Source organism: Danio rerio, chromosome 19 (genome assembly GCF_052040795.2).
Source record: "Danio rerio strain M-AB ecotype USA chromosome 19, GRCz13ab, whole genome shotgun sequence".
Lineage (NCBI taxonomy): Eukaryota > Metazoa > Chordata > Actinopteri > Cypriniformes > Danionidae > Danio > Danio rerio.
The window spans coordinates 8,907,222-8,922,901 of NC_141039.2; the positions used below are offsets into that span (position 1 = coordinate 8,907,222).

General features: G+C 40.4%; 1 protein-coding gene and 1 non-coding gene across 2 annotated transcripts; both read right to left on the minus strand.

Moving 5' to 3' along the window:
- Nucleotides 1-901: 901 nt before the first annotated feature.
- On the minus strand, nucleotides 902-13,861 carry znf687b (zinc finger protein 687b). The gene is made up of 10 exons (NM_001347673.1): nucleotides 13,556-13,861; nucleotides 9,877-12,173; nucleotides 9,495-9,796; nucleotides 8,990-9,174; nucleotides 8,683-8,859; nucleotides 8,432-8,594; nucleotides 6,396-6,737; nucleotides 4,705-4,817; nucleotides 3,982-4,084; nucleotides 902-2,548 (listed from the first exon to the last, which is right to left on the minus strand). The coding sequence occupies exons 2-10, from the start codon at nucleotides 12,146-12,148 to the stop codon at nucleotides 1,970-1,972; spliced, it is 4,236 nt and encodes a 1,411-aa protein (NP_001334602.1). The 5' UTR covers nucleotides 12,149-12,173; nucleotides 13,556-13,861; the 3' UTR covers nucleotides 902-1,969.
- Nucleotides 6,817-6,955, minus strand: LOC137488578 (small nucleolar RNA SNORA13). The gene has a single exon (XR_015517363.1). It is a non-coding gene; the product is annotated as a small nucleolar RNA SNORA13 (small nucleolar RNA).
- Nucleotides 13,862-15,680: the final 1,819 nt, after the last annotated feature.

Consider the following 15,680-nt stretch of genomic DNA (forward strand, 5'->3'; position numbering starts at 1 on the left):
GAAACCCACGCGAATTCGGGGAGAACATGCAAACTCCACACAGAAATGCCAACTGACCTAGCCGAGGCTCAAACAAGCGAACTTTTTGCTGTGAGGTGAACGTGCTACCCACGGCACCACCGTGCAGCCCTTACATTAAACCACTGATATTTTAAATATGGCCAAATTTGCCAAACAGCCTCTGTACATCATGGCCTCCAACCCACCCTTCATCACTAGCTGCATCCCAAATGGCACACTATATAATATATACTATGTACTTGTGCACTTACACACTTAACAGCACAGTGTATGTATGCAGTGTTGTCCCAAATAAAGCACTAATGTTTTTTTTTTTTAACTAAGCGGAAATTTGAACCGTTTCCCTGATAACGTTTGCTAAATCAGAGAAATAAATGACTAAACTATCAAATAAAACCTGCCACGAGTATAACCGCATTCACCATCTGGAGGCGCTATAATCACTCTCGTAGGAGAATTTTGCTTCACCATCCAAAATAAAGTAATCCAACGTATGCGCCCGATAGCTCCGCCCCTTCCACCACGTGAGCAAACCTGCGGTCGGTGTGTGAAGTGTCCATCATTACACACCACTTTACCAGCTGAATGAGTGCACTTATTAGTCTTAGAGTTTTCAGTGTGAACGCACTACTTACACTATTTATACTACAAAATGGCGTAGAATAGTGCATAAGTATGTGATTTTGGACACACCTACTGTCTCCTCTCCGCCAATCAGCTGGTGTGCGCTCTGGCGCAATATGGCTGCCTTTGTGTCATCCAAGTGGATGAGATTCCCCAAAATTGTGAAAAGTGCTTCGATCGAGTGTCCAGAAAACTGCTATATAAATGTAAGGAATTATTTTTATATAAAGAATAATTAAGGACACAAAAATCTTTACCGTACCAATTTTACCATTTTATTTAGAAAGAGAACTGACACAGATGTACGGCAGTGAAACAGGCAGGTCATCACAGAATAAGATGGCTGTCTATAGACTGTCTATGTATGGGACATATACATATATTACTGAAGGTATAGAAAGTCACACTCACACATAATTCACACGATCACAATATTATTTTGTTTAAGAAATGTGGTTTTCAACGAGCACAGTACATCCTGATAGAAAAGACTCTTATCAAAGAAAAAAAAAATACACAAACGACATTCATATTTGTACACAATTTATCATAAAACACAAGCAATCCTTCAAACTCAGTGTCGATTCTGGATTCAGACAAAGTCATGAAAATTACATCTGTCTCCGAACGCAAGCTTTCACTAGCAGTATTTCAATATCCACCTTTAGCTAATAATAAAAATTACAAAGACTCAACGTGTTCACATTTCCAATGCAACAACCATATCAAAGTGATGTACTGCATTTATACACATAGAAAATGTGCTCGAGTGTATATCTGTGACTGAAATGAATCCATGTTTACTTATATTGACCTTTCATGACTTTAACTTTACAATCCATATTTGACCTCTGCTGTACATCTCCTCACAGACACGACAAACGCTCCATTCACTTGTTGTTTAAGTTCTCAGTGATTATCAAAAGACCGATGAATGCTTCAATATAAATAAATATCAGTACTACAATGTCTGTACAATAGTTACATTTAAAAGTCAGTGTTTTCCTTTATTCGTAAAAAAACAAACCCTTCACTAGCACCCTTTTTGCTTTAATGTTCGTGTGGATGTCGCAAAAAGCCCGGCAGACGCCAAACTGCTTTAGTAGTTTTCAAGCAAGACGAACGAATCTTAGATACATACTTGACCTAAAATGAAAAAGTTTGGGATATTACAAAGAGAGAGCAAGTATCTTTTAATATCTGTGTGTTTCCGGAAGACAGGTCACCTTACGATCATAACAACGTTACGTTTTTTTCGAATTAATTGCAATAAACTTAGTCCCATTTTTCAATGGCTTTTCCTATTTTATTTCCTCCTCTCGTTCTACAAGGGCTTGTCGGTCCTGTGTGCTGTGATGAAGGCCATGCCGTGCGTGCGGAAGTGTGTGTTAAGGTCCGAGGCTTTATCGAAGCGTCGCCCACACACCCTACAGCTGACCCCTCCATCCCCATCCTCGCCCGCTTTCGGTGAGGACGGGGATCCATACTGCGGTGATGCACCAGGCGATGCGTTTCTGTCATGTTGACCTTGGCGTAAGCGGTGCGTGATGAATTTATGTCGGCTGAGGGACCCGGCTGACGCGAAACAGGCTCCGCACTGCAGGCACTGCTGGGGCGCGTTCTCTGCGTCACAGTGGACGGGAATGTGCCTCTGAAACTCTTCCCAATCCTGTGTGGTGAAGCCGCAGGGTGTGCAGCGGAATGTCCCGTCCTCTTCCTCCTGCTCCACTGGACGGTTTTCAGACGCTCGCGTTCTCTTAGCTGGACCCGAGGTGTCCTCTCCGGGGACGTCATCGGTGTCGGTGCCGCCCCCTGCTGGTGGAGCTCCGCTCTCATTGTCGAGCTCTGATGAACTGCCGGCTCCGTCAGCTGGAAGAGAGCGCTTTCTAGTGTTCGGAGCGTTCTGCGAGAGGAGATTCAAATGAATATGTGAACTGTTACGTACCAAAATAAACATTCTGAGATGAAAAAGACAATTCTGAATGCACTTGGCTGAAAAAGAATACTAAAAATGCTTGGTGATAATTATTTATTATTTTATTCAATAATAAGAAGTAGTTTTGTAAGACTTTTTAAAAAATTTTTATAATTATTTTTTCGGGGTTTTCACCTTTATTTTTGATAGGACAGTATAGATAATTGACAGGAAAGCATGGGGAGCAGAGAGAGGGGAAGGATCGGCATAGGACCGCGAGGCGGAATCGAACCCGGGTCGCCGCAAGCACCGGAGTTCATGTGTCAATGCACTAACCACTACACCACTAGCACCGACAAGACTTTTTAAATTTAACTCAAATTATACAGATAAAAAAAAACACAAGCAAACAACAACTATTTACTGACAGTGAACAAGTTGAGAGGTGTCACTTTACCCATGATAGCACAGTAGCCTTATTGCAAGCAGCAGGAACAAGTATATTAGATATAAATGTCCTGTTGGTACGCTACCTGATTGTTTTTCTGATGGTTCTGTGGGTCTCATCTATCAAATCTGATCTTTATTTTTTATTCTCTATTGGATTCAAGTCAGGTGATTGGCTGGGCCATTCTACAGCTTGATTTTCTTTCTCTGAAAGCATTTCAGAGTTTCCTTGGCTGTGTTTTGGATCATTGTCTTGCTGAAATGTCCAGCCAGGTTTCATCTTCATCGTCCTGCTAATGTAGATGTTAAACTGAAGCAGCTGATATTAATTTACAATGACGAAAGGCAGAGGGTTAATGAACTACTGGGAGATTTCAGCAGCTGTCTGGCCTTTCACTGCCTTTCTACATCTCCTTTTCTTCAAGTGTTCAATACTTTTTGTCTGCGTCATTTCATTTTATAACACACAACTTCATTTGTAAACTAATTAGATTTGTTTTCTTTGCATATATGGATTTTTTTGGTTGTTATCAAAGTTAACGACACCTTTAGAAATATGTTTTCTGAGAAAAATGATGACGTGCTCAATAATTCTTTCCCCCACTGTACAAAGTTGAATATTGAGCTACTTTGAGCCGCAGCGCATAAAGTAGTCAATAGTTTGTTCTGCTGCTCTTGCACTTTCACAGTGCAGCAACTAACCATTTTTGTACAGCACAAGCCATTGAAATGAATGGGTTTCATAGCGCATTGCTTTCTATGTCCGGTGTGAAAGCTGCTTCACATCACACAGTGACTATGGCTGGAGGGAGAGTAAATCCAGTGCAGCTCAGCATAGGCTTTTTTGCATCAAAAAAAAATATATAATAATAATAAAAAAACAAAATAAAAAGACATTCATTCGGTATTTCCAGCAGCTGAATAAGTGGTGTGTGCACAGTAACATACAATAGAGGCAGAGTGGTTAAACTGACCGTTCTGTCTGTTGTTTGTCGTGATCTGATGCCGTGCCTGACCCGAATGTGCTTCTCCAAAATCAGACGACTACTGAATGTTCGCTTGCCTTCTGAGCAGTGCCTGTGGGAGATAGACAGATTTACAAGATAAATATAATTATGGCACAGTTTTATAAAGGAATAGAATGGTCTAAGTGAATTTGTAACAGTATCAGAAATTACATTGTCCTTTTGGGGAAAATATTTGCCGAGTGCTATTGATTTCCCGCGGGACTCTTTATAACTTAATTGTGTTCGTGTACACTTTTATGCCAAAAAATTACCAATTACCTAAATCAACATGAATGTTTCAATCCATCAATCTGTAACCTACATATTAACACATTTATAGATTTGAGCATGACATATTCCAGGCTCACATACAAAACCTTCCAGTCCCTGTCATTAGTTTAGCATAGATTTAACACTTTTGACAAAATCACCGTAATAATCACTGAAGCTGCTAAATTAATTTCTTACTTCATATCTGCATTTTGTATGTTATGATGAGAATTTATAAGCATGCAAAGTTCATTTTCATTCATTTAACCTGAATACAAACTACATGTACAAATATAATATTAGTGTAGATAATTCATATTTTTATATTTTCCCCTCTTAACTTAAACCTGCGGGAGATTTGTACCACGAGCCCTTGTTAATTTTCAACCCTGATTTGCAGTTGAGTAATGTTCGACTCACGGGCAGTGGAAGACTCTCTTGACGCCCTCGTGTATTATTCGGACATGCCGACGAAGACTGTTGGCTGAACTGAATGAACGCTCGCACAATCTGCAGGGAAATTTCTTCATTACCTAGAAGAAGAAAATAAAAGCACATTTGACAGGGTTTCTGTAGGTTCCACCAAGTGAAATGTAAGACTTTTTATAACTTTTTTTTGGTAATAATTTTGTTTAATTAATTTTGTTTTATAACTATTATACAAGGCTAAATGCTAAGGATTTTGTAATATCTCAGTTGGAAAAGATTTCACTTCCCCTATTAAAAATGATTATAATGTAATACATTTAATAATAATACAATAATAATAATTTAATAATAAAAAATATAGGCGAGTTTAGTATCAGAAAGGTGCATGGGTCTGTGGGTCTTTAGAGCATGTGAGAGTGTTGAGAGTTCACGCACTCACAGAACGAAACGGGCAAACAAGAAAGGATTTTCCACTACTTAATCAATCTCGCATGTTTGGTTATATTAGGTAGATACAAAAGAGTGTAAAAGGATGATAATAATAGTAAAAAAAAAAAAAAAGTGTCACTAGGGCCCAATCCCAACTCTACCCCTTAGCCCTTCCCCTTACCCCTACCACTCGTTTTGCAGGTGCCCGTGAAGGGGTAGTGGTGTCGAAATTCTCTTTAGCTGGAAGGCGTAAGGCTAAAGGCAAGGGGTATACACCCCTTCAAACGAAGATTTTTCAGGACAACACTCGAAACCAAGGGGTAAGAAAAATTTCCCAGAATACACCAGCCACAGCTGCACCCGGAAGTAAAGAGATCAACGAATTAGTATTTTTTGTCATTATTACGAGTTTTTACAACAAACAAACACATTTTAATATATATATTCATAACCGTGTTCGTGTTTTACCATCTTGCTTTAAAAAAAAAAAAAAACAAAAAAAAAACGCTAAAATAAAAACTTTTATTATTTATTATCTCTAATAATATTCCTGTGCAGCAATCCCACAACATTCTGACACTCGATGACACTGGAATACCCACTAGTAATGTCTAGTGGCTGTCATGGGCTTTTTACAGTGTCTGCTATAATGTTAATGTTGTTTTTGGTGTGTTTACATAGATGAATATGGCCACTGTGTGCACAACACAGATATGATCTTATTGGCACATTAGATGGTTATGATGACATAATAAATGCCTTCAGTGATTTCCTGAAGATAAACACCAAAAATAGCACAACTGGAATTACTCCAGCAGTCGCCATCGTCTGAACTCATATGGAGCATAAGATGGCGATGACACATGATGACGTGTGCAGGTGCTGTCCCAATTCTTAGGGGTACATTTTGAAGCCCTTCCCCTTCACCCTTGATTGTAAGGGCCAAGGGGAAAGGGTACCAAAGTACAATTGGGATTGGGCCTAAATATACTAAATATAATTGGGCGGCTGTTAATATATCTGGGCGGCCTGACCAAGTAAAGTGTATGTGTGAGAAGCACTGCATGTAATGGATTTTAAAGAAAAAACAAAAACACCACACATATACTCTAACAATAAGCTTTTCTAAAGCAGATCTCAAAATATATAAAACTAAATATATTATTTCTCTTACAGCAGTCACAAGAAATTGCTAGAAGCTCAATTGATCAGTTTACTTGTGCTTACTCTGTTATTTTTTTAAGAGTACCAACCGTTCCGTGTTCATTCTTCATGTGGTCGATGTAATCCTCTCTCTCTGGAAATCGCTTCTTGCACTCCTTGCACCTCCACTCCATATTCCCGCTCTCTGGAGAGCTCACCTGCTCCTCCTCCTCATTCTCCTCCTCCTCTTCATCTTCTCTCTCTTCTCCTTCCTGCTCTCCCTCCTCGTCTTCCCCTTCCTCTTCCTCCTCTCCTGGGCCCTGGCTCAGCTCATCTGAATTGTTTTCTGTTGCTGGTTTGGGTTTAGAGGTGGAGTTACCGGCAGGGGCGGAGACGGGAGAAGAGGTGGTGGGCGGAGTCTCAGCTTTGACAGACAAGCCTCTGTGAGCAGTCTAATGGGAAATATTAAAAGACGACTTTGGTTAAAGCGATACGGAATGGATAGCATGATAATTTGCACACCGAGGCGGCTGTTGTACTTGGTTTGAGCTTTAGACAGCGTGATACAGAGAAATCACTTTGTAAATGCCTAACCAAGAGTATTACTGTATGCCTTTTTTGACACCACATTCTTCAGGGAATGTGAAAAGAATGGGTAACACAAAAGGCAAAATGACAATGTATTCTTTCATTTAAACAATCCTTAAATGCATTGTATCATAATAAAATAATGATTTTAAAAAAAGATAGTTATTTAAATAACAATAATAACTACTATTTCATAAAATATTATAAAAATGAACACAATGTACACATACACTTGCTGGCCACTTTATTAGGTACACCTTACTAGTACAAGGTTGGACCCCCTTTTGCCTTCGGAACGGCCTTAATCCTTCATTGGCATAGGTTCAACAAGATACTGAAAATAATCCTCAGGAATTTTAGTCCATGTTGACATTATAGCATCATGCAGTTGCTGCAGATTTTTCAGCTGCACATTCATAATCCATCTCCCGATCCACCACATCCCAAAGATGCTCTATTGGATTGAGATCTGGTGACTGTGGAGGCCATTTGAGTGCAGTGAACTCATTGTCACGTTCAAGAAACCAGTCTGAGATTTGCGCTTTATGACATGGCGCATTATTCTGCTGGAAGTAGCCATCAGAAGATGGGTACACTATGGTCATAAAGGGATGGACATGGTCAGCAACAATACACAGGTAGATTGTGCCGTTGACACAATGCTCAATTGGTACTAATGGGCCCAAAGTGTGGAAAAATATATCCCCCACACCATTACACCACTACCACCAGCCTAAACCATTGATACAAGGCAGGATGGATCCATGCTGTCATGTTGTTGACACCAAATTCTGAACCTTCCATCCAAATGTCGCAATAGAAATCGAGACAGGTGTAACGTTTTTCCAATCTTCTATTGTCCAATTTTGGTGAGCCTGTGTGAATTGTAGCCTCAGTTTCCTGATCTTAGCTGTCAGGAGTGGCATCAGGTGTGGTCTTCTGCTGCTGTAGCCCAGTTACCATTGCTTTAACTATTAGCTTAAACTAGTGTGGCCATTCTTTTCTGACCTCTGGCATCAAGAAGGTATTTGCGCCCACAGAACTGCCACTCACTGGATATTTTCTCTTTTTCAGAACATTCTCCGTAAACCCTATAAATGGTTGTGTGTGAAAATCTCAGTAAATCAGCAGTTTCTGAAATACTCAGACCAGCCCGTCTGGCCCCAACAACCATGCCACTTTCAAAGTCCCTTAAATCAGCTTTCTTTCCCATTCTGATGCTCGGTTTGAACTGCAGCAGATCATCTTGACCATTTCTACATGCCTAAATGCAATGAGTTACTGCCATGTGATTGGCTGATTAGAAATTTGCATTAATGAGCAGTTAGACAGGTGTACCTAATAAAGTGGCCGTTCAGTGTAGTTTGTATATTGCAATTCATTATAGCATATTATTAATATTATTACTTTATTAATAATACATTATAATGTAACAATATTAATAGAAAAATATGTTAATTATTTATTATATTGTATTGTATTCAGGAATAAAAATATACTTAATAATAATAATAACAATAATAATACAAAAATTCATTATAACATTAAGGATATCTACCTTTATGTGTTCCATCATGGATCCTTTCTGGGCATAAAGTTTAGTGCAGTCTGGACATTTGAACACATGCACCTTCTGTTTGGCTAAATGAGTGTCAAAATGCATGTACAGCAGAGGTTTCTGGGTAAAAACTGTATCGCACATGACACACTTGTAGATCATCCTGTAAAAACAGTACAAAGTTAATAACCTCAAAGAATTTATTTATATTATAAAAATTGTATTAAGCTGTGTGTGATGGGTCACCCTACTTGGCCTGTGCAGCTGTGAGTGCAGGATGCTGGGAAGTGATGTGCCCTTGGGCGCTTTGGGCAGATTTGAAGGCCATCGGGCAATTGGGGCACTTATGAAACACCTCACAGTGAGCCGTCTGAATGTGGGACTTGATAGAGTTCAAACCTCCGAACACAACCTGACAACTGGAGCACCTAAAGGAAAAGATTTGGTTGGAGATTTGAGCATGTCCAAAGCAACACTTTTATTTTGTTTACTTGCAGGAAATCTTGCAGATAACAGTAAGTGTTTTGCGATTTAACTAAATATTTTTAGGCCAGAAACCTGTAGCCGATGCGCCTAGCAAAATGCAGGCAGGACTCTTCCAGATGCGTCTGAAATGTGGCCTGGCGGGCAGTGCCACCACACTCTGGGCACACGTGAGGTGCGCGGTGTTTATGGATCCGCTGATGAGCCGACACACTGCACCAGTTAGGCAGCATCATGGGAGGAGAACAAAGCGTGCAAGTCTGAAAAAGAAATAGAGTGTAGGAAATTAGTAAATCAAGTTCATACATGTACTTTTGGGTCAGTTTAAAAAAATCAGGATCTGAGTAAATGTGTAAACTGACAGACAATAACTTTAACTATGTTGTGTTGCACCATGGAGTCATTTTATAGTACACACACATATAATCATGATGCTGAAAAATAGTGTTTAAACAAAATGATGCAGGGTTGGTTCAAACGTCTGCAGAAAAAAAAATCAGACCTGCTCGTCCAACCAGGTCATCAGATATAGAAAAAGTGTTCTAGACAATTCTAGTATGTTTATAGTATTAGAACTTACTGAGTTTGGAGTAGCTCTGATTTGCTGGAAATGGGTCACTAATTCAGCCTTGCTTAAAAACTGGGCTTGACATTCTGGACACTTGAAGTTGTGGTATTGCAGAGCTTCGCCTTTCTTGCAGGGCAGCGGCATCAATGCCTGAGGACTCTGGGGTCCACGACGGGCAGGACTGGGCTGAGTTGAAGCCGTGCCTGGAGAGGGGGAGTCTTTGAGTGGACTGGAAGTGGACGGTGCAGGAATCGTCCCTGCAGGGGTAGTGGAGGATGTCAAAGGTGGAGAGGAAAGTGACGGAGAAAGCATACCTACAAACAGAACATTTGGCATTCAGCATTGAGTGTATGACATTAAGCGTTCACAGAAAACTGCAGAATTTTGAAGTTACCAATGGGGGTAGTGTCCTGCTGGCCAATCATCTGCTCCACTGTAACTGGTCTCATAACCAAATGTGAGCACTGCATGACCAGGCCTCGTTCCTTGTGCTCGCGAGCATGTAGCAGCAGACTGCACTTGTTGAAGAAAGCCAGCCGTTTTGCGCAGTGATTGCAGGTCACCTCTATTCTTAAAGAGCGACGGTCGTAGTGTCTAGCCAGGCTGCGCTCCAGAGCGAACGAATCTCCACACTCCAAGCAGCGGTAGCCAGCGGCAGGCATAGGAAGACCCCATTCAGGCGGTGGAGGGGTTGAGAGATCTGGACGGTAACTAGGAAGCAAGTTCTTGCTATTTAAGATCTTGTTGAAGGCCTCGACTAGGCTGGACTGGCTTCGAGAAATAACAGCACCAGTGCTGTTGACGATAGATGCTGGTTTACATGGCATAGTCCCTCCATTGGTGGTTTTACCGACTGTAGGACGTACGCTTATCCCGCCGACAGCTGGTGCGACAGGTAGAGTGGTGGCTTTTGTGATGCTCACTGCAGTGGCGGAGACTTTAGTTTTATCTGACTGCATGGTCATTTTGTTTTGAACCTTGCTGGCTGCAGCGAGCATGGCACTACTGGCTTCTAAAGTGGATACTGGTAGGGTTGAGCATTTCACGCCTTGACCAGCAGTGGTGTCATTTTTTTTCCCACCTTTCACGGGACCGGCTCGACCTCCTGTTTGGCCTTTATTTGCATCTTTTCCTGCATTGGCAGCAGCACCTCCCTTACCTGCTACTCGAGTAACAGTGCGAGTGATGCCTCCTGTAGACGTCTTAATGGTCTTGATGCGGACTTTAAGAGGTCTAGAAGGGGCTTTGCCACCAGTTGCAGCTTTTCCATCACTGTTTGTTGACGAGCCAGTCTCCGCTTCAAGGGATTGCGCAGGATCTACCTCTATTTTATCTGTATCCCCTTTACCACCATCTGTGTTCTCCGCATCTTGTCCATTCTCTGTAGATGCTTTGTCTACTTCCATCTCCTCATCTTCCTCCTTGGGTTCACGAAGGGCTGCAGAAGGGGATGAGGCGGCCGCTGGGCTGCAGGATCTTTTAGTAACTGCAGATGTTGGCATGGAGGACTTGGGCATTTCAGGCTCTGGGCTTTCAGGAGAATCCCGTTCTTCAATCACATGCTCTGGGTTTCTCTCTTCTTGAGGTAAACTTTTTCCATTTCCTGTTTGGGCGGCTGTTGACAGCCAATTCTGTTGCGCACGAGGAGAAGCAGGTGATGCGGAGGGGACGTCACCTGGTTTGGGGTAAGCATTTGGTGATATGGATGTTGAAGGGGGAATAGAAGGAGACTGTGAATTTTCAGGGGATGACCGAAGTCGACGTGAGAGTTTCGGAGGGGTAGGAGAGTCCGGACTCTCATGAATGACTAAAGACCCTCCAGAATCAGGATCTGAGTCCTCCTCTTCTGAATCTGCACGTCTAAATGCAGACGAACTAAGACGTGGTGTTCCGTTAAACGGCTCTGTTAAAGAAGTGGCAAGCGGAGACGAGGCCACAGCCCCAGACACTCTGGAGCCAACTGAGGGAGACGATGATGACGGCGAGGAGGATGAGGCTGTGGAAGGAGTGGAAAGAAGTGGTTTAGGTGGAGGAAAGAAAGGAGATGCTGCTCCGCTTGCCCCACTTGGATTTGCAGGAGCTTTTGCCTTGTCTGCACCTTCAAGGTTCATCTCCTGCTGCATATGCTGCTGTTGCAGAAGCTGCATTTTCCGTGCCCTCCCGACAGAGTCTCCAGCACCTTGTGCCATCAAAGGCTTCAGCTTATTGAAGATGTTGCTCCCCTGTTTGGAACCGCCAGACGATCCATGCTGTCCTGCAGTCTCTGGAATTGCCTTGGAGCTACATACAGGCCACTGTTCACCATTCGGCTGGCCTCGAGACTGAGACATATGTACTGACCCACCAGATGACACAAATCCATTATGGTTGAGTGGGTCTGGTACTGAATTTTCGCCACCATCAAATGGCTCAGGACGAACGCGGTTCTTCACAATCACACTGACAATAGATGGGTCGCTCTGGGAATCTGTGGATGGGCTGGGTGACCGTAAGGCAGAACTTTCACCTACTGAAGCATCACCAGATTTTATAAGCGATGCTCCACCTGCTCCTTGATGCCCCTCCACCTCATCCGGGGCTGACTGGATAGCTTCTTTGGCATCAATATCAGGAATGTCAAATGCTGCCAACAGGTCATCGAAATCGGGGGTTTTCATGTCCCCCATGCCGGGTCAGTGGACTCACTTAATCCTAAAATATAAACAAATGAAATGAGAAACCAATGTAATGCCAATTTCATTAATAGTGTACAAAATGTGTTTTATTGACAATATTATAAACATCATGTTCAACAAATCGATTTACTGACAATTTCCATAGTATACTCTTGCATGAATGCCATAATTTGACAAAATTACTAAATAATGACAGTGTAAATAACATCTGGTTGACATTAAATTCTCTTTTAATAAGAGAATAACTCATTGTATTTATTAATAGCTCATATTCTTTAATATTGAGTCTAAATTCTGCTGTGATTTAATGTGATGTGTAAGGTGCTAAGTAAGTTTAAGCAACAGCTTATGGCAAGTCTACTGTTTTTTTTAAATACCTTAATTTTAAAACATCCAACTAAAATCAAAGCCAACTAAATCAATTTATTTCAAACTCTTCTTTTTCTAAACATTAACAGACACTGCTTCGTGCTAAGGTACCTCTGAGGTAAACTGAGAATGATGTTAGCCTCACGTATAATTATCACGAATCATGTATATCATCATTTATTAATAGTTCATTTTAGTTCCACAACAAAAATACATGTATAAGTTTTCATTTAAACATATAAACACATCGTGCCACAGCAAATAACACCCATCGGCTTTTGTTAGCTTTGGCTAACAGCCGCGTAATGCCTCTATAGCAACCTAGATGTTGGTGGCTGAACCAGAACACGTATTTAGAGATGCAATATAAGAATGAATCATTTTAAACATTTACAAGTAGATATTATGATATATTATACACATTATATCATTTACATGTGTGTTAACAGAGCCTGTTTAGCACGCTACAGCAGCAATGGTATCAACAACAGAATCCAAACAAGCCCCTTTAACGTTAGATGGAATAAAAACATTGTACGAAAATATAATTGAGCAATAAACAAGAAAAAGGGGGTTAGTTCCTATCGAGAACGCGTTACAAGTATATACAATTCATTATGTATATAACGTTTTGACAAACAGGGAACGGCTAAAACCTGCGGCTGACCTGGCTAACAACAAATGGGGACAGAATTGAATCGCTGTCGTAAGAATAATGAGTTTCCGACACATTTTGTCTCTTACATTAGGTTTGTATGCTGACTGACTGCTAAACAAAGCACTACTGGGCTGATAAATAGAAACATGGGGTGTATTTTTGGGTTTGTTCTGTTATGACGGCGGGGTCTGTGCTGCCCCGTCGCGAGGGTCATTTAAGCGCAGGCCACTGCATGTGCACGGCAACGTTTACCTGCTTATAAATAACCTCACACTGATGCCACATTGTGCCTTCATGATCATGCATTTTAATGAAGGTGTGTGTAGTTTTCGGATTTTGTTTTTTCATGCACAGGCAGTTATTTTGTTTACCTGCTTTTTGAGATTCCCGACTATCCTCGCTCCAGATGAAGCGCCTACTTCCCGTCATCGATCGACTACGGCCAGGTCTTGGAAGATAAAGTTATCAATTATAGATAGAAAAAATGTTTTTCGTTATGGTTTTTGGTTATGCGCGTAAGTTTGCATCTAAATCTCCTGTGGTATGTCAGTTACAGTTTTGATCTCAAAGAAAAACATCACAATTGTAATTAGATTCTATGGATGTGTGGTTGTTGTGTATTTATGTCCTTCCAGGATCTCGTATTTCACTGTCTTTTGCTTGATTTGGTTTAGGCCTTGATTGTAAGGATTGCGGATATTTCTGCACCCCCTAAAGCACAGAGGATTTACGTTCATTTATTTCCATATACTATAAATATCTTATAGTTAAGAATTGTAGCCAATAATTAGATATAAAAGGTTTATTTTTCTATATGCTTCCAAAATGTTGAAACATATGTCATACATTAACGTTATTCACAATATATTGTTGCATTTCGAGACATCTAAGGTTATTTTGGCCATTATTTGCACAGACACAAATGCATGTACGGATGCATAACATTGCTTTTATACCGTATCTAGTCAATTCCTTTATGTCTGACGAGGAAATATATCATTAAAAATGTATATATATAATGAGCCCAGGATTACGATGAAGACTCATACCAATGTTAAGTGTAATGAAACATGTAGAAATGTGGAAAGCAACAGTAATCAGAATTCATTTTTAAGAAACATCACAATGATGCTATATTTATCTCATCTGATTTATTTATTAGGTTTTACCGCCATCTAGAGATCACTTGAAGCACCGGCACCGGACAGCTGCATCCGATGCTGACGCACACACACACACACACACACAGACACATACGCACAATTTTGCAAACATATTGGCTCATTTATTAAAGATAATAGTCAACATGTTTCTGTTACTCTTAAAGATATTATTTGTGGTTATTATCAATCTGTCTCTACTAATAGAAATGCTTGTTTTGTTATAGCCTACATTTAACTGATTTTTTTTCATTCCATATCCACAAATGCAAATGTACTAATACCAAACCATATTTTCCAGGTTTTTTTGCAAGTAGTTATTTAAATATTTTAATATATTTAATATTTAAATTTCATTATTTGAAAATAAGAAAGCAAACAGAACTATCTCATTTTGTAATGACTTTATATACTGTAATTGATTCTTAAACGTCTTACCCTCATTTCATGTTCATTCATTCATTCATTCTCCTTTCGGCTTAGTCACTTTATCAATCCGGGATTGCCACAGCGGAATGAACCACCAACTTATCCAGCATGTTTTATGCAGCGGATGTCCTTCCAGCTGCAACCCATCACTGGGAAACACCCATACAATCTCATTCCCAACACTGGCGGACAATTTAGCTTATCCAATTCACCTATAGCGCATGTCTTTGGACTTGTGGGTGGGGAAAATCGGAGCACCCGGAGGAAATCCAAACCAACACAGGGAGAACATGCAAACTCCACACAAAAATGTCAACTGACCCAGCCGAGGCTTGAACCAGCAACCTTCTTGCTGTGAGGCGACAGCAATACACACACACATACACACACACACACACACACGATAACCTTTGTGCTTATTTGAAATCAAGTAAATTAGTATAATCTTTTTGTGTACTACAGATAGAAAGTAAAGAAAGGATCATCATCAAAAGTCCATGGCTTCCCTTTAAAGTGCAATGTATGGAGAGTTATACTTTACAATACTGTTGGTGTATAAAGCAAATATAATTATGTAAACATACATGCATATACATATATATATATATATATATATATATATATATATATATATATATATATATATATATATATATATATATATATATATATATATATATATATATATATATAGTGCTCAGCATAAATAAAACCTGTACCGCATGTCTTTGGACTGTGGGGAAACCTGGAGCAAACCCAGCGAACGCAGGGAGAACATGCAAACTCCACACAGAAACACCAACTGAGGTTCGAACCAGCAAACCTTCTTGCTGTGAGGCGACAGCAATACCTACTTTGCCACTGCATCACCTATTAAACAGATATATTTAGTAAAATAATATTTTAG